At 52.2% G+C, this 19,393-nt stretch overlaps 1 protein-coding gene across 4 annotated transcripts in view; it reads right to left on the reverse strand.

The window, feature by feature from the left end:
• Nucleotides 1-19,393, reverse strand: part of DRC11 (dynein regulatory complex subunit 11) — a 129,787-nt gene that overhangs the window by 23,970 nt on the left and 86,424 nt on the right. For all 4 annotated transcript variants that reach the window (XM_081262129.1, XM_081262130.1, XM_081262128.1 and 1 more), the window contains exons 12-15: nt 18,539-18,606; nt 16,637-16,719; nt 8,511-8,618; nt 5,556-5,755 (exon numbers count right to left, since the gene is read on the reverse strand). In XM_081262129.1, the coding sequence (XP_081118255.1) occupies nt 5,556-5,755; nt 8,511-8,618; nt 16,637-16,719; nt 18,539-18,606 (459 nt within the window). The remainder of the gene's footprint in view (nt 1-5,555; nt 5,756-8,510; nt 8,619-16,636; nt 16,720-18,538; nt 18,607-19,393) is intronic.

The following is a 19,393-nucleotide window of genomic DNA, read 5'->3' on the forward strand; positions in this document are numbered from 1 at the left end:
ATGATTGAACTTTATAAAGTTGTCTGGGAAAGTTCACTCCGATGGCCAGCAGAGGGCTCTTCAGCCCCATCGAATGTCACCTCGGGTTTTAGTTTTGTGTGGATTATGGAAAGAGACCGCGAGTGCTTCACATCCTGGGGGTCCCTAGACCAGATAAATGCGTTCCGTTGAGCGACTCTGAGCCCACTTCCTTCCCTTGGTGGCTTGCTGGAGTCTCCGTCACCCTCCTGGGCTCCCTCCTGGCCCTGCTCTGCTTTGACACTGTCTTGGATGAATGTGGAGGCAGAGGTCTCTTCTGAGGCCTGGTCCCCACTGCCACAGGTTTTAAGGGAGGGTGGCCTTTGGGAGATGAAATGGCACTGACCACTGTGGGGCATGTGTGTACATGTGGGGACGGGAATGTATGGGGACTCTACTTTCATCTCAATCTTGCCGCGAATCTAGAACCATTCTGAAAAATAAAGTCTGTGTGAAAAAACAAAAAGCAAAACAACAACAACAACATCAACAACAAAAACAAAAAAAAAAGAGTGGAAGGTTTGGACACCAGTCTGCACCTCCCTCAGTCGGAAACCGCCTCCATCCCACGGTGGAAGGTGACCTTGGCCTTCCCCCAGCAGGCCATTCAGGGCTGTCACAGCCCCCTCAACTGTCACAGTTGAGCGTCACCAGACTGCCTGCTCCCTCTTCTCCTGTTACCGCCCCTCTGATGGGCTCTGCTGGGGGTGGGGTGCTGGCCCTGCTGAACTTCACCTTGCACAGACAGGTAGTGTGCACCAGCACGTCCACCCCCCCCCCCCCCCCGGGCTGGGTGGCCCCTAGCCCTGTTCTCCTAGCCCTGGTCTCACGCGGGCCAGAGGGCCAGGTCAGTGTGCAGAAGGAGGATGAGGAGGGCCAAGAACCACCGCAGAGGAGAGAGCATCTGTCCCAAGACCCAGAGTGCAGGCCAGTGAGTCCCCTGCTGGCCTCCCTCTGGGCTCTGCTCTGGCCTCCCTTGACTCTGCCAAGTCAGGCCATTCTGAGGGAAGAGGGGACACTAGGGAAGGGGGATTGGGCGGGAAGTGGGATCCTGTGGACGCTCCCAAGGACTCTAGCTCAGTGTCCCTGCTGACACTCGGGCCCAGGAAGCCCAGGTGGGGCAGGGCAGGAGAGCCTCCCCCAGGAGCAGCTGGGGCCAGCCTGGCAGGGTGGAGTCAGGCCCGGGCTCAAGAGCAGATTCCAGGCCTCTGGTTCTCCTGTATGTGGTCCATCTGGTACTCTTGAGTCTTAATTTTCTTGTCTGTAAAATGGGAACATTAATTCCTACCCCAGGCAGGGTTTGGCACCATTAAAAGGAAAAGCGTTGTAACCGTCCTCAGTGCCTTGCTCCTGTTAGAGGCTAGCAAGGGCTCCTTCTGCTCCTCTGCCCCCATGAACTGGGATAGAGACCCAGGGGGGCCGGAGCTGGGGGAGTCCTCGGTAATGGCCCTGCCTTGCTAACTTCTTTGTCCACAAATACTTTAAATATTCATCCCACACATCCCAAATATTTATTAATTGGCTATTAAGAAATACTCATTGACTATTTTTCTAATATTTCCAAGACACACATCTTCTTTTCTGCGTATAGTCACAGGGACATTTGCTGTGAGCGCTGTTGACTTGCACAAATTCTTTTAGGAAACACTTGCTGCTACTTACTGCCCTTCAGAGTTCAGTGTGAGATAAAGAATCCTCTGCTAATGACCATAAAAAAGGACTTGGACTTCGTGGTGGTGACATAATAAATCTGGGACTTCCCCGGGGTGCTCAGGCGGCTGGGTGAGGTGGGGCCACCAGTCAGACGTGAAGCCAGGAAGTGTCCCACCAGTTGCACTCTCTGCCCTCTGGGATCAATTCTATGGCAGGAATTCTTCGCAGGAAGAGGTGAGGCGGAATCAGGCCCAGTTGTCCCTTCACCTCCGGCAAGTCCCACAGAGCTACATTGGGCTGAGCTCCGGCCTGGGTTCACATATCACAGAGACGTGCTCAGCTTCCTGCCCTTGACTTATCAACACAAGCAGAATCTCTCTCTTTCCTCTGGTTAATTAAAAGCAAAACCTCTTTGCAATGCAAATAGCTGCTTCGTCAGTCAAGCTGGCGCACAGTGGCCTCACTGTGAACATGTTTTAATTGAATGACTCCCACTCCTGAGACCTTGGTGTCTTTCATTAATCAGCTATACACACAATAAAGGTGGAGTTTAACAAGGTGAGCGTCCCGAACTCTGACACGCGGCCCAGGCAGATAAATGTGTTGTTCCACGTTTTAATAATTTGACATCCGACATCAGTTGGTGATCATTCTGATAAGTACAAACATAGCTTATCTGATACTGAGACAAAGCCTCCCAGCGGCGGGAACAAATGACCTCCTGGAACAAGGATCATGTCGTTGGCTGGGCCCCAGATGCACACCAGGAGCTCCTAGGCCCCCAGGAGCAGGGGCTGGGCCGGCAGCCCCACTTCAGGAGGCTACACGTGAGGATCTACTTCCGGCAGAGCTGTGTCGTGGAGTTATGAAACTGGAGGCTTTGGGGCTGGACCCTGGGGGGTCATACGGCAGCACTGCCATCCAAGGATGCTACTTGAATGCTCTGTGCCCCAGTCTGCTTATCAGTCAAATGGTACGGTGTTGGTGCCTGCCTCCCAGGCTGTGGGGAGAGTTGATGAGTTAACAGGCAACCACAGCCCAGCAAGGTGGGGTGCATAGACGCTTGAAAACTGCTCATGCTTTTATATTTGTGTGCTTCTGTGTGTCACCTGACAATACCAAGTGTCCCTACAACATTTGGAGTGAACAAGGCTGGGTGCTCATTTGGGCAAGAGATGGGTTTCTGTTACTTTTCCTCTAAGACCTGGTGCTTAGCTTGTTGGTTAAGCACACAGATGGCACAGGTCAGGCTGCCTGGCTTCGGCTGCCAGCTCACCTTCAGGTCAGCAGCTGACCTGCAAAGCGTGCACACAGAGCTGGAGAGCCCCAGAGGCTCAGGGAAGAACCGCTGAGTCAATGCCTCAGGTCCCGCCCGTCAGGAGCCTGAAGAGGCTTTCTTCCACGGCAGCTGAGGAAAGACCACTCCCTGGCTTGGGGGATTTACCTTGGACTGAGGGTAAAATCAAACAGACCACATTAAGAAAATAGAGAACAAAGCCTTGCAAGTTCAAGTTCATCAGCCAGTCAGTTAATTGCCTGCCAGAACCACACTTGGCTTGCCAGGGAACTTCGACAACATATCATCCACAATGTCTAACATATGGTAAAAAGTTATTAATCACACAAAGAACCCGGGAAATGTGACACATGGTCCAGGAGAAAGCAATCAAGCAGAAATAGACTCGCGATGGTGCTGCGTTGGAAGGAGTGGAGAAGCTCTGCGAGGCAAGGACTGCGAGGTTCAGGGACTTAGAGGAAAGATGGTCAATGAATGAGCAGATGGGGAAGTGCCGCTCAGCATTGAACACCAACCCCCAGCAGCGAACACAAGTTCTAGAATTAGAAACAAAGGTATCAAACACTAAAACATTCACACCATGGGTTTAACAGCAGATTGGGGATGATAGAGGAAAGGGCAGGTAAACGCAGACACAGTGACAGATTATGCAGTGGGAACAGAGACCTAGGGAGCAGTATCAGGTGAAGTATGTCTAACTGGAGGGTTAGGAGAGGAGGGAGAAGATGGGTGAAAAAAAATATTTGAGGAAACAATGGCCAAAATACCCCAGATTTGGTGTAAATGATGCATCTACAGATTCAAGATGCACTTGAGTCAAAAGCAGAGTAAATAGAGCCAACAGGAACGCCAGGTCAAACAGGCAGGAACCAAAATAAGGGAGACTCTCAGAGCCATCCTGAGAAGGGCAGAGCCCCCGGGAAGCAGGGATCCCGGCTCAGCAACTCCTCACCACATGCACTGGTGGCCAGAAGGCCACGCGTGAGTCTTCATGGTGCTGAAAGAAAAACATGTCAACCCCGAACTCGATGTCTAACAAAAGTGTTCTTAAAAGCTAGGGACAGTGTAAAGACTTTTAAGAGAAAGAAACAAAAGCTAAGAAAACTGACTGGCAGCAAATCTGCACTGAAAGAAGTGCTAAGGGAGCTCCCTGGCGGAGAGGGCAGCCAGGCTGGCGGGAGTGTGGACAGCTGCAGGGGACCAGGGTGCTGGAGCGGTGGACATGTGGAGACCACGGAGACTGTGGCTCTTTCTCTTTTGATTTTAAAGACCAATGGCTGTTTGAGGCAAAGATAGCAACATTCAATTGTAGTTTTGATTTAGCTGCAGAACTACGAGTTGGCAAGGGTGGCAGGGGGTTGTGCCGCTGCTGGGCACGTGGACGGGGACAACACCGACTCCACGCGGACCGGGGAGAGCCTGGTGGGTGCAACCTAGAGCAGCCCTGTGCAATACAGTGGACACACCACTGAAAGGACCGCGGAGGAACTGACAGGATCTACTAGGAAAATGCTGAATTGACCCGAAGGAAGGAAGGAAAGGAGACGCAGAGTAAGAAAGAAATGGACAATGGAGAGTAGACAGGGAAATGGCCATAAAGATGGATGGATACAACGGAGCAAGTGCATCAATTAAGTGACACATATTATCAGACTGAATAAGAAAAAGCAGCTTTGTAGTATTACAGAGATGCTCTTTAAAGACACAGATACATAAAATACACATAGATGTAAGCACGAGAGAGCCGGGGTGGCTACCTCCACATTAATATTAACTACAGGTAGACTTCAAGACAAGGGTCATTTCCAGAGACACTTCACAATGACAAACCAAGCCATCAGGAAAACAGTGATGAAGCGGATGAATCTCCTAAGGGCGCTTCTGCCTGGGAGAGGTCGGAAGTCCATGCAGGCAGAGGCTCTGCTCTCAAGTCCAGCAATCGCTGCTGTTTGGAGGACAGTAGCTGAGGGGTGAAACCACAGTACTGTCACTCACTCACTCAGTTGTGGAAGGCTGTATTAGCTGAATGCCGAGAAGGAACTGCCGATACTGGGTAGTAACACGACTTAGATCACAGTACGCCGGTGCATGTTTGATCTGTCACCACCTCCCACGTGGAGCCTGACCAAGCAGACCCTGCGGAGCCCTTGCCTTTTCACATCCCTGCTCTGCTTAGCGTACCACGAGCTGCTCCAGGTCTCCCGAGGAAAGAGCTGATGCTCGGGAGCCACCGGAGCCCAGCAGTTTATGCCACATGAGCAACGAAGCCCAAGTGCAAATGCCTGATACATGTGATCACAGCGGGGCGGGGCGGGCTGAGGAGAGAGACTGTGGATTGGATTTTCATTGGGCTGTGCAAGGGTTTGGTGGGGGGTCTGGATGGCACAGGAGGGTGTTTACACGGAAAACGAAGCTGCTCCTAATCGCAGGATGCTCAGCCAGGGGCGGCAACCAATGAATTGACAGAGGAGGCAATGGGGAAGTTAAAGAGAGACGCGCTTGTTGGCCTAAAAAAGTTATCTGCAAGACTTGAAAATGTGATTTGAAAGAGGGCGGAGAATCCGAGCCAGAGAAACGGAGCACGTACCTTGAAGACCATGTGCAGCATCATCTGCAGGCCGTTCTTGCCAGGGTACTTCCCAGCGATGTTGGCCGCCGACAGGTTGAAGAGGTTGGCTCCTGTTTCCGTGCAGATGGTGTGGACCAGCATTTTCTTCCCTACCCCGGACGGCCCAGCCAGCAGCAAGGACTTCACCAAGGGAGCCTTCTCATGCACGGCGGCAGACCCTGGAAAGGTGGGGGCAGAGGCTCTGAAATCCTGCTCTTTCAATCAGCTGCTGTGACTGAAAGACCTGACCAGAGCAACTGTGGAGGAGGAGAGGCTTATTTGAGGGCTCCGGATGTCGGAGGTCTTAGTCCACAGAAGGCAGGCTCCATTCGTTAGGGCTCCAGCTGAGGCTGAACATCAAGGTGGAAGAGTGTGGTGGAGGGAAGTGGCTCACATGACGGACAGGCAGCAGACAGACTCCACTTGCCAGACACAGATACAGACCCCACAGCCACACCCTCAACGCCCCACCTCCTCCAGCCACACCCTGCCCCAATCACCACCCAGTTAATCCCACCAGTGATTAATTCACAGATTGGGTTAAGGCTCTCACAACCCACCCATTTCCCCTCTGAACCCTCTTGCATTGTCCCTCCTGTGAGCTTTTGGGGGACACCTCACATCCAGACCATAACACCTGCCAAGAACACCAGTGGTCCTTCACTGAGAGCCTCAGGGCTAGCACCTTATGTGGCCCTGGTTTCTGCACCGTGATGACCATGGGAAGAAGGTGAGCCTGGGTGTGGCTCCTGCCCTGGGCTGCAGCGTCTCTGGTTTGTACACCAGAGCTGGGTTGGAGCCCTAGGGTCAGTGGTCACTCAATACCTCCTTTTCTCCCTCTCCCCCCCACACCTTCCCTAACTCCCAGCGTTAAGCTGCACTCCTGGGGTAGCTTTTCTTGGATTTTTACTTTTATTTCTTTAGGGGTTCTCCACCTCCCAGCAATAGCACAGATCCCTGCAGGCTTGGGAAGGAAGGTGGGGACGGAGTCCGTGAAGTGGGCCCAGGAGAGTCCCTGGAGCCACCTTCCTAGCATTTTGTGGTGCTGACTGTGCCTAGACCCAGGCAGGAAGTAGCCTCGGCTTCCTCCTTCTTCCCTGGCCTCTTCCAGGGGGAAGGAACAGGACCAGGACAGCACCTGGGCAGGGGCAGCAGGAGATGCCGAGAAGGTGTGTGTGACGTGCTGGAGTCACGTTCCAGAGGAGGGTCAGGCCGACGGCCCAGAGGCAAAGAGGGTGGCTGGGGAAGGCCTCTACACCTGGGAGCCAGGTGGGTGGGTGGACCTGGGAGTCAGCAGGGCTCTCCCTGCTGCTGCTGGGGTGGCCGAGAGCCACGGGAGCTTCTGGTGGGGGAGGATTGCAGAGTACAGGAAGGCCAGGCTTCTGGATCCTGATCCCAGTTTTGCCTCTTCCCACCCCTCACCATGTCGGAGATGCTTGCTCATCTGGAAGGCGGTCACAGAGTCCACCTGCATGACTCTGGTGGGGAGTGGCCATGGCTGTGAATCCCCACCGAGGACCATGCTTCTGCTCAGGAATTGTCCCCTGCGGGCCTTTTCTCCCAGGTCTTCCGGGTGGGTGTCTGGTTCTTCCACAGACACCAGGCTGTCTCTTACCTACTAAGGTGGCTTTGGAGCCTCAAACCTGTTCTTGGGAGCCCTGGATGGGGCTGTTTCCCAGTCTGGTGTGAAGAGTGGCTGTGTGGCTTCTCTGAAAGGCTTGTTAGTTGGGGCAGTGGCCACCATGAAGGACCTGGACCATCAGAGCCCAGACAAGGAGAAACCCACATTCCTTTCTGTAACTGGATACTGTTTTGACACATGACCTTCCCCTGACACATTAGGAAGGCGAGTGGCAGCCACAGGTGTCAGGCTGTGGGGGCTGTGGGGGTGTGGGGGTCTTTCTGGGTTGCTCTGGTTTGCAGACAACTCATGGAATTTAAATTAAGCACCTGAAGGGTTCTTAAACATTCCAGACATGACACAAAAGCCCCGTGGGGTCTGTGCCCAGAAGGGCGAGCAGGACAGCAGGCCCTTTGATGAAGGAGCGCAGGGGGGGGGGAAGTGCTTCCTGGGCACCCCTCACAGAGGCTTTCCGACAGGAAACCCCCCACTGCCCCTCACATCCACAGCCCGGTCCCTGCTGGCCCTGGTGCTGTGGGCTTTCCACACACTGGGATGAGTGTGAGGTCCAACCTGCGAGTTTACTTACATGGACCCTGTGAATATTGTATGTTGTAGACACTGAGTTCTTGCCCCGGATCCATCTACTTGCTGGGATGTGCATGTTAACATCACCCCAGGTTCCATTTACTGAGTCTGACATGACGTTAGAAGAGGATTCAACTATTTCTTGCCAATTGGCTTAAGCTCTTCTTCAGATCAGAGGCGCTCAAACTACTCCCATTGCAAGCAAAGGAGACAGTGAGACTTCTGTGTCACAGTTGCCCCCTGGGGTGCTGCCCCTGCTCCAGGTGGCTTGGGCATACCTGGGTTGACAGCAGCAGAGGTGGGGGAGAAGAACCTGACCGGCTGGTGCTGCACAGGCTCCGAGGAAGCATGCCAAACTGTGGCTAGCAGTGAGAGTGGACCTCGGGGGGCTGGCCCAGCCTCAGGTGAGCCCGGGGACCCAGAGGCTGCCTGTGTTCAGGAGCAGTGAAGAAGCGCAGAGTCCCATGGCCACCCGTACTTCCTCTGATGCCACTCACTTAAACTGAGGTGCTTGCTTTAGCCATTCTCTCTCCCGCTGACTGCCTGAAAGTCCCCAGCCCAGATCCAAAGACGGGCAGATGCCCTCCCTGGAGCACTTCCCCATGCTGGGGACACACTGTCGAAGGGCAGCGAGGCTCACTCAGAAATATCAGTAGCAGAAGCAAAGCTGCAAAGAACATCCACACTGGGACCACCCACGTGTGGAAAGGCGTAGTGGTCCTTACCCAGAGGCAAGATCCCGTAGAGCGTGATGAGCTGTCGGACGTCCAGGAGGGAAGGCATGGGCTCTATGGACACGTGGCGGAGTGTGGTCCCCAGGTAGCTGTACTCACCTGAGAGGAGAGAAGTGGGGATCAGTAACAGAAGAGCAAAATAGTGGGAGAACACTCATTCACCCTGCAGAGTGACTAGAGCGGGGCTATGGAGACTCACTGTGAAGAACACGTCTATCTAGAGGACGGTTTGAAGAGCCACCCAAGCCAGGGGACACCGCTGTCCTACCTGTAATTAACTGGGAATTACATTGGTGACTACACTAACCTAATATTTAAACAAATAACATTTGAATATTGGGTTCTGGGGAATGAGATAAAGTTTTTAAACGAGGGACATGCAAAGGAAGCTAAAATTCAGTGGGTTTTGCTTTATTTATATTCTAAGAGATTATATATAATGTTTGCACAAACTTAAAAAATAAATTATTTCAGACCCATGTGGAATCTGCTTTGCAGCAGTGCAAATCTGAAATCTAAAATGCAGTCATCTGAAAGGAAGGGTAGGAGTCTAATTTAGGATAAATAGAAACATCTCCTTCTGAAGGTAATATTCATTTACATTTTTATCATTTTTAAAGGGTTGCCAAAGGAATAATACAGAAATAAATCTCTACAGGTTTAATTAGAAGATATCAAAGGGCTTAATTGTAACCAGCCATAAATCTGAAGCATTATTTTCTAACTAATTTAGATAAGGTCACCAAGAAAATTAGTTTGGCTGTCTCCATTTGTCACGAGGATGGGCCTTTATACGATCATATGATCCTCTTGATTTGTGCCTGAATTTGTAGTAAAAATATTCAATGAACGAACAGCAGTGTCTGGGATGGTTTCCTACAGCTGCCCTCCTAGCAAGAACTGACCTGCAGGGCTCTGGGGTTGAGGTTTAGGGATGCAAGAGCAGACTCGCGTATGAATCACAAAAAAGTATCAAAAGCTTATACACTTTTGCAAATTCTAAGAACAGTAGGGTTAAAATTCAGACAATGGTGGCTGCTGTGGTGCAGAGGGCAGGCTACCGGGCCTCTGGATGAGAGAGTCCTTGGCAAGGGCAGGGTGTGGGGTGCAGGATTGAGTAATAATGAAACCTCCACCATGGCTTCAGATGCCCACGCTCTTTAATGAGCAGGTAATAAATACCAGAGTGGTTAATTTAGCCTTCACCAGGAGAGAGGTCCCGCAGCACCCGTTCAACCCAGCCCTTATTAACAGTACGCACGTCGTTAGAGAGGATAGGGAAGTGACCCTGATTCTCCTGCTATGTAAACCCATATTAATGACCAGACTCACCATATTTCCAGAACCTAAAGCAGATCATATAAAATTGAATTAGGGAGTGTTGGTTCTGATACAGTGAAGGTGCCGATCGCCCAGGCGGTTTGCCAAGCTAGGAGGCTCCATCTTCTTGGAAAGCACACACTAGCCATCCTCTCTCCAGCTGACTGCCTGCAAGTCCTCAGCCCAGACCCAAAGACGGCAGACGTGCCCTCGCTGGAGCCCTTCCCCATGCTGGGGACGCCGAAGGAATAATACAGAAATAAATCTCTACAGGTTTAATCAGAAGATATCGAAGGGCTTAATTGTAACCAGCCATGTGTTTGGTGATTGCCCAGTGGGGGATCCATAATCTTTTCTCCCACCCACTCCAGAGCTCAGAAAGTTCTGGATTCCCCGCACAGGTACCAGACCTTCCACAAGGGAGGAAAGAGAAAAACAGCAGAAGAGGTGTTTGAGACAGAGGATGTGAGAAAGGGCCCAGACGCCCAAGACAGGGGAGAAACGGACCCTGCCGTGGGCTGAGCCCTGGCCCTGGGCAGTTTCTGCACACAGAACCGCAGTATGCAACCTTGTGGAAACAGGGCCTGGCCCATGGCTCATCAGGGTGGACCCTAAATCCTTTAGGGCTGAAGTCCTCACAAAAAGGTGAAACTGGACGTGAACGGAGGCACAAAAGGAGAACACCACGCCCAGAGGAGGGAGAGATGGGCGATGCCGCTTCACACCAACGAGCCCGAGAGATGCCACAGCTACCTGCGCAGGGCAGAGGTGGACAGGTCACCCACCCGCACCCTCACACTGGCCTCCAGGGCCTGAGGCCACCAGTCGGCGTTCCTCAAGCCAGCCACGACCTGCCAAGGTGATTCTGCACATCGTCCCCGATGAGCACACAGTAAAGAGAATCAGGGTGGAAGAGCCCAGTAAAGAGAAACAAAAAATACTCACAGAATGAAAACGGAATCAGCCCCCACATTCCCATTGTCCCTAACAGTGTAAGAAAGAAGGAAATGGAGCAATCTATCCAACAATGCTGGGTCTTTAAACAAGCTCCTCAGACATGGGTGAGCGGACACGGGAGGCTCCCTGGAACAGGCTGCTCCTTGGCTGGGAGCCTCTGAGAGGCACTCGGGACTTGCTGAGTGGTGATCCCCAGCCTGATCCAGCCTGTCCTGCACGCCAGAACCCTCGGTAGCTCTAGGGACCAGGCAGAGCTAGAGAGAGCCCAGGTGAGCTGGCTCCTGCGCAGAGTTTCCCGGTGACAATGAGGACCACGTCACGTGTCTCAGAGACTCGGTGCTCCTGTGTCCTTTCTGCTGCAGCAGCTCTGCCAAGCCTGCCTGGGAGCGGCCTGGGATGCTCTTCTCGTGCATAGGACCTGAGCCAGAACCCCCAGGGATGGGCGCTTGGGAACCCGCTGAGTCTTCCGACCTTCAGGGCAGGGGATGGACTTTAGGGTGAAGGTGGAAAACACTAACTGGGCTCAGTTTCAACCAAACGCAGCTGTCTCTGAAGCCTGGTGCTGACAGGGTCATCCAGAGGGAAACCCATCTCTGTCTCTCCTCAGCCAGTGGCCAGCCTTCTCTGTGCCTTGTGCTTTGTGACGTGGATGGTCGGGAGGCACATGTGGGGTGCCACAGAGCCAATTCCTTCTTCACAGGAGTGCAATGAGCCGACGGAGGACTGGAGACAGCAGGAGGGGTGTCGGTGGCTGGCCAGGGTGTCTCTGCTGCCACATGCTCAGAACTCATCGAGACTTTCCCAGGCGGTGGCTGCCATCACCCACCCTACAGGAGTGGCACAGGAAGCTCCTGGGGGAGGCAAGGTGAAGCCTGGGGAGAAACCCAGTCTGGCCAGGGTCCAGTGGTGGGCATCCAGCCTGCATTCTGGTGGCTTGGGGGGTCCTCATGGGCACTAATATCCAGAATATCTCTGTAGCACGCGGGTCCCACTGGGAACTGGGAAGCTTGCTGGTCCCTAGGGGTGGGATGGGGCTCCTGAGAAGGACTTGGCAGTTTGGGGGTTGTGAGGAAATGTGCTGTTTCTTGCACACCTCAGAGTGGGCTTCCTGGGCATGGGGCCAGCGTATAGAGATGGACACCGGACAGTGTAGAGTGAGGTCCAGGAGGGGTGCGGACTGGTGAGCTGGGGAGGGAGGAAGGGCTAGGTTTGCAGGCAGGCCCACCCGCCTCTGGTTCTGTCCTCTCCTCTTCCATCTCTTGCAGCCAGACCTGCTGTGAAGGGGGTGGTGACCGGGATCTGAGTGGTGCTGGGAGGAGGCGGGACTACAAATCCTGACTCCCAAAGTGACTCCCAGCCCTGTGGAGCATGGCTGGACGTCTAGTCTGCTGGAAAAGCCCAGGTCTGCCTGTCTGTCCTGCCTGGAGGAAGAGCCAGGAGGCACAGCCTATAGGCTGCCCTCCGGACGTGTAGGGCTCTGAGCACCCAGCTCTGCAGAGAACAGGTTGCTCTGGAACCAGCCAGGCTGCGCCTCTGTGTGCCGGTGTCACAGAGAAACCAAGAAGTTCAATCAAAATTAGGGAATTGGGCTGAGGAGAGGTGCCTGCAATTATTTGGTTCCAGTTCCCCTTACGTGGGAAGTCTGTCCGGCCTGGCTGGCGAAGGAAGCCCCAGGCATGAACTGCTCTGTTCCAAAATCAGAAAGACATTGGGGAGCCAGTGACCAATGAGCAAAGGAGTGTCCAGACTTCAAGTCCTTCTCCAGACCCGAGGGCGTGGTGTGAAGGCACTGAGCTCCGCTTAAGGAACAAAAGCCAAAAGCCACCAAAGACAGAGAGGTTCAGCTGGGGCTGTCCCAGGATCAGAGGCTTTCCCATCCTGCCAGCCCCAGCAGAATGGCAGCTGGGTCTGCAGGCCCATCAGACTGGGTTCCACCCTGGGGGAGGCTGCACGTTCATGTGGGAGGACGTCAGGGGGTTGCCCTCCGCAGAGCTTAGCAGCCTCCGATGCTTGGACCCCCGGGGTAGCAGCACAGCGATGCCCTGACTCCCTTTGACCTTGGCGGTTAGCTGGAATGGTTTTGAAAAGGAAGACACCCCTCACCTGCTGCTGGGGTACCCGGTGGTGAGGACATACAGAGCAAATGCTTGGATCTTTCTAATTGCCAGTTTGTAAGACAATAAACTGGCCTCTGTTCATACTCTGTGAAGATGACAATTAGGGTTTTTTAATGTTATTAAGAACTTTTGAATAAAAATATGTTTTATGGATTTCAATACATCGTATTTCTTATCCTCACTGAGCTCAGTACGGCCCCCTTTGGCCTGAGGAGTTCCCTCAACTTGTCTCCTGTTTCCTTTTGTCAGCTTGTCTCTTCATAAACGAGTTTCTTCAACCTGTTTTCTGCCGTGAACCTGATCATCTCTGACAGCTTCGTCACCATGTGACAGGAGGTATCTTGGGGTCCTCTCTGTGTCCCCTGCCCTGTCTGGCACTGGCCATTTCTCCAAGAAGTGCTGGCTTCTTCAGTGGGAGATGGAGTGTTAAGAACACAACCCGAAGGCCAGGGGCTTTTGTGGCTACAGGTTGGTCCTGCCTGGACCAAGAGCCAGGAGGTCATTCTTTCTAGGTGTTTTGATGGACAGAGCTGGGAAGGCCATGCACCCTGGTATTCATCATGGTCACCCTACCTTAAAAGTATCCATCTTAAAATCTTAGAATCTTAAAAGTATCCATCAGTTCCTGGGAATTGGGCCTCTGTGCTTTACCAGTGTGGATTTCCAGTTTCCCCAACTCCTTCTACATGACACATACACCCCACTCTCAGTCTTTAGGACATGGGGGTGGGTGGCAGGCCCCACGACTTCTCAGTTGCCTACCCCACGCTGCACCACCCCATAGACACCCACTCTCATGCCAACCAGTACTGCCCAGGATACTGAAGGTGCTAAGCCCTTGTGTTGACCAGCTCTTCCTCCCCGGTTTCTGTGGCTGTGTGACCCACTGTCAGAGCAGACAGCTCTCTGCACTCATACTCTGCCTGGTGGCCCTGTTTGGTCTCAGGTTCAAAAGCGAGTATGCCCTGCAGGTGCCACCAGCCCTGGCGTCAGATCTCTCTCCTCCGTTTCCATGAGGTAGCTCCTTCCTAGCAGATTCCTCAAGATGGGCACATGGGCAAAATACACTGTGTTCTTGCCTATTTAGGAGCTTGTGTCCTGTGTGTGTGAACATGCGTTTGGGTGAGTTCAAAATCCTTGTATCTTATTTACTGTGCTTGACTATCTCAAAGATGTGGCTCCATCTGCTTCTGATATAAAGTGCTGCTGTTCATCTAATTTCCTTTCCCTTATGGGCCACTGATTCCCAAGGCACTTTTAGAGAATGTGCTTGGTGTTGGTGAAACTGAGTCCCCGCTCCCAGATTCAGTGTGTCTTTCCTGATGTGGCTTTCACATCTTTTTTAAAGAAAGTCTCAAGAGTTTGGTTCCGTAGCGTTCTGCCGCTCCCCTTTAGCTCTTCTTCAGGGACATTTTTGTATGTTGGACCTTCTTTGTCTGTTTTCAGTATTTGATAGGTTCTTCTGAATTTTTAAAAATCTCTATTAATTTCTAATTTTACTTTAAAATTTTCTGTATTTTACCTTTTATTTCTCTTAAAGCATTGTTCTTTATGAGCGCTTATATCTAAATGTTTTTTTCTAAAATATTTTTTCCTTTATTAAGACTTTTCTTGAGTTTTACCACCTCATTCCTGAGTTTTTCTAATTCTACTTCATGCTGTTCTTACATGTCTTCTATAATTTTAATGCATATTATTAGCTTCTACTCTATGGCAATGTCTTTTTGAGATATTTTTCCTCATTTTTCTTAGGATAATTTTATGTGGGCTTTGACCTTGAAGTTTTCTGTTGCTACAATTTATGTGAGTTAATTGTCTGTTTTTCTAGAAGACGTGGCTCAGGATGGCTTTTCTAGCTTTGCAAATCTTCCTCTCCTGCTGTTCATGTATGTGGAAACACGGGGCCTGTTCTAAGTCATGCTCTGCCTCCGATCCCCTCTCCCAATGCTTTTGTTCTTCTGTTTCATCTTTATTTTCCCTGTTCTGCTCAGTTTTGGTTCTACTCCCAAGAGGTTCCTTGGTTTGAAGCCCCATCTAAGAAGGGCACAGCGGAGGTCACTCCCAGAGTTTGTCAGTGTGGACTGCTTCGGCCAGGCCCTTTGCATTGATCTGCCATGGACATGCCTCTCCGTTTCAGCTTCAGTTCTTGCCCAGCCCACGGCACCTTTCAGTGAGTGCTGGCTGGTTACTTTGAGGCTCTGCTGTTCTCAGGCCCTTCAGTGTCCCCAAGGCTTGTACTTTGAGGCTCAAGAGTAAATTTTTTTTTAAAAAATATTTATTTATTTATTTTTAGTTTTCGGTGGACACAACATCTTTATTTTATTTTTATGTGGTGCTGAGGATCGAGCCCAGTGTCCCACGCATGCCAGGTGAGCGCACTACGGCTTGAGCTACCTTCCCAGCCCTGAAGAGTAAATCTTGTCATTTAGTATTGGAGTAAGGGAGGCCTGAGGGTGTTTGGTACCTAGTTGCTCTATTAGAGTGAACAATGACACAGATTATACTATGCTGATCACGGAGAGACTTCGTGCGTCTACACTGACACCACCACAATTCAAAAAGGTTCCATACTTTCTTACAGAAGAATGGTCTCTTTCAGTGTAGGAGGAGTGGTGGGGAAAGAACCCCACTTTACCACCATCACAGTGAGACTGCCGCAGACAAAAGTCACCAGTGGATGCCGCAGTGTTTGTGAGCGAGGTGGATGGGGACGGCATCTCCAGAGCCCCAAGCACCACCCCATATTATTCTGTAATTACAAAGAGGAAGATAGCTTCCCAGTGGAGAAGTCTGGGAACAGCACCTTCACCATGTGGTTCAACTTGATGTCACTAGCGATGGGACAGAGTGGCACCCTGGGTCCAGTGGGAAACACTGAGAAGGACACTGCATCTTCGGAAGTTTTCCTGTGAAAAACGTTGCCCTAAATCAAATGATGGGGAAACCATCAAAGCAGCTCAGCGGAGGAACAGCCTGCAAAGCGGCTCAGAGTCCCAAGAACTGCAGGCTGGGCCGGGCGGAAAAGGCCAGGAAACAACTAGAGGGAAGGGTCGCAGGAGCACCAAGAGATGGGCAGTCACAGTCGTGGAGGACATTACCAGGCCCGGGGAAACTGAGCTGCACGTATATGTTGGGCGGCAGTCTACGCCCCTGTGGTGACGTGGGACAACACCCCCGCTCCCTGGAGGGACTGTCTCCAGGAGAAGGCAATGTCGGCACTAGGATGGTGAAGTTACAGGGCATCTTAAGCTTTGTGTTTCCAGGTTAAAAAAAAGATCAAAGGAAAACATTAGTTGGAGGTTGTGATCGCCCCTGTCCGCACCTCCTTTTCTCTACCTCCCTGTCCTCCGTGGAAGCTCCCTCGGGTGGAATTCCTGCTGGGAGGGTGTGGACTGTGGAAGCTCCGGGCTGCCCCAGGGCATTCTGCTTGGTCACGAAGCACACACAGTTCATTTCCTCCTCAGGTTATGCCAGAAAGAATGTGCCAAGGAGCTTGACAAGCAGGATACAAAGTCCTGCTGTTGCCATGTCAGGGGCGGCACTGGACCCGGGGTCAGTTCACGGCATCCCCTTAGGTTATTCCCATCAGCTCCGTCTGACAAAGGTCTGCCAAAGGCTACCATGGCGGGGTGTGTTTGGACAAAGACTCAGATGAAACATATTCCCCACTGTTGGACCTCAGGCCCCCAGGGACACACACGGGTTGCTCTTGGGGCACTTTACCAATGTAATCAGAGAGGTTGACTTTCCGAGCCTGGATCAGCAGGCCTTCCTCCACCAGCTCCTTGAACAGAGACTCGATGGTCCTGGGGACAAAGTAGAGCATCTACATCAGCAGCCCACACAGGGGGTCAGCAGTATTTCTGTCAATCAGCACATGAGCCAAGAACTTCGACCACAGCTATTCAAAGTATATCTGCATGAATGCAAATGAATGGACTTTTGAGGTGTTTCTACAATTTGGGGGGTAAATTTGGCCTTTAAAAATAGAGATTTCACTCATCCATGTGCGTATCGGGTGTTTTCCATCAATAAGGATTATATCTCGGGGTAGCTGAGGCCAGCCAGGTGGCCACCAGTCTTTGTGATAGCACAAATGTGAATTAGAAATCACCCAATGCTAGCAATGCGCTATTCAGTCAGCACCTGCCCGCAGTGGGAAATCATCAATGCTTGGTGAAATTTGTGTTTCCTATTAACCTAACAGCATGATGGTTTGAAAGAGATCAGTACGAGGAGCGAGGCCTCTGCTGGAGCTCTCTCCTACAGGGAAGGTGAAGTGTAAGGCTGCGTGGGGAACGGTCTCTAGCAGGCTGTGGACATTCTGCAGTGTTTACAGGTGCCGAAAGGACTTCTCAAAGAGGGGCCTGGCACAGAGGCAGCACACTGTGATTCATGCCACCCAGCAAAAATGGACGCAGGGTCCCACTTAAAGGCCGCCACCCCCAGCCATGTCAGGTGGGGTTTGTGGGAATTCCGATAGGTTGAGCTCAAATATCGTTCAGTGTGGGTGGCCACGATGCTTCCTCTTCTTTTCCTTCCACCCCACCTGTCTTTCTATTATAAATAAATTATAAATAAAGCTATTTTCCAACAGTTCTCCCACTGTTCTGTGATCCAAGGGACAAAAGAGACTCAGGAAGGTCAGTGCTGTTGGGACCCATGTGACCTCCAGTCTTCAACATATTTAAAAATAGCTCGCCCTCTGCCAAAAATTAGGAGGGGGCTAAAGGTAATGGAATTGGGGGTAGCAGTATCTGATCTACATCAACGAGATACCCTCTGCAGTGTTTTAACTTGAATTCTTACTTACTATAGGCACATACCATAGGCGTTGTTATGGTTTAGATACGAGGTGTCCCCCAAAAGCTTGTGTGAGAAAGTGCAAGGACGTTTGGGATGAAGCGATTGGTTATGGTGCACTAATCCCCTGTAGGGGTTAACTGGGTGGTGGTTGTAGGCAGGTGGGGTATGGCACCCAAAAAAGAGCCCCCCACGTCCACTGTGAGCAAAACACCTGGCAGGAAAGGGATCCCTTCAGAAGGTCCCCGACACCCTCCTGTTAGGGTACTTCCTCCCAAACGTGTGAACCCCTCGTGCTCTTTATTTTCAATGCTGTAGCACTTGAGAGCCGTTTCAGCTTAAAAAACTCAGCATTTAAAGCCATCCTTCACTAGGAATCGGAACCGCGAAACTCGAGGAATGGAGCACCCTCTTTGGCAGACTCCGTCTCCCCTTGGTCTCCCCGCAACAAGCTGGAGGGAGCCCAGCAGGGTCGGCCAGGCCCGGGGAGGACTGAGACTCTCTCTACCAGAAGGAACTCTGCCTGGCGTGTCCTCCGGAGGTTCCTCGGGTTGTTATTTCCTGAACAACTTTTAAAGAACACCCCCGCCCCCGCCCCGCATGAATCTTAACACTTCAAAATGCCACATGAGCTCGATGTCCCGGCACCCAGGTCCACCTCTGGGCCGTCCTCCTGCTGTGCACCTTCCAGCCTGGGATCTGGTGGGCTGCAGGAGGCTCCCCCAGATCTGCTCCTTCCACGACACTGCCGAGGAACAGGGGACGCCCTCCCGAGGCTCAGGGCTCCCGGCCCCCTCTCCGCCCCCCCCCCATTCTCCTCACCTGTCGGCCGTCAGGTCCTTGTCCTTCTTCCCCCTCTTCCCTCGCTTCCCTTTCTTCCCTTTGTTTTTCTGTAAGGAAACGGAAGTGACCTCCACTTAGCAGAGATCAGCTGAGCATACAGTTCCTTGGGGTCGTGGGAGAGGAGGATGCGCTCGCGTTACATTGATGCAGGGCTGCCCTGTTTCCAGAGGGGAGGGGGTGGCCTGGGGAATCCCCGTGGCCCCGCAGATGTGGGTCTCGCTGTGAAACCTGCACAGGGCCAAATTCCAAATTGGCCCCAGTGGTCCTTCTGTTCTCCGAGCGCTGGCACAGATAAGCTGAGCACAGGCAGAGAACTGGGCTGTGCTTGTCTCTGAATCTACCATGGTCTAGTGCTTGTTCCCCAGCTGGCCCTGGGGTGACCATCCTGCAAGGGCCTTTGGAAGACAATCAGGTTAAGAGGGCTCCAACCTCATGATCAGGGTTAGTGCCTTGTGGAAGAGGACAGAGAGAGCTGTCACCTTTTCTGCCATGGAGATGCACAGCTAATAGGGCCATCTCAGAAGCCGAGAGCCTCCGCTATGGAGTCTGCAGCCTCCAGAGTTCATGGCAATAAACTTCTCTTGCTTTATCGATCACCCAGTCTGGGGCACTTTGTCCTAGCAGCCCAGATGGACCAGGGCGATACCCCATCACCTCTCTGTTAGCAACTGGCCCAACCTGGGAGCCCTCAAGGCCAGGCAATTGTCCAGCTCCTGTTCCCAAGGAACCTGGCTTTGGGATCCTTGTGACAGCCTGGAGGGACAGGCTCCCAGTGCAATCTCTCAGTGGTACTGGTCCCTCCAGGGTTCTATTTACAACATCCCTCTGCAGCTC

This window comes from Spermophilus citellus (assembly GCF_964194105.1).
Source record: "Spermophilus citellus genome assembly, chromosome: 11".
Taxonomy (NCBI): domain Eukaryota; kingdom Metazoa; phylum Chordata; class Mammalia; order Rodentia; family Sciuridae; genus Spermophilus; species Spermophilus citellus.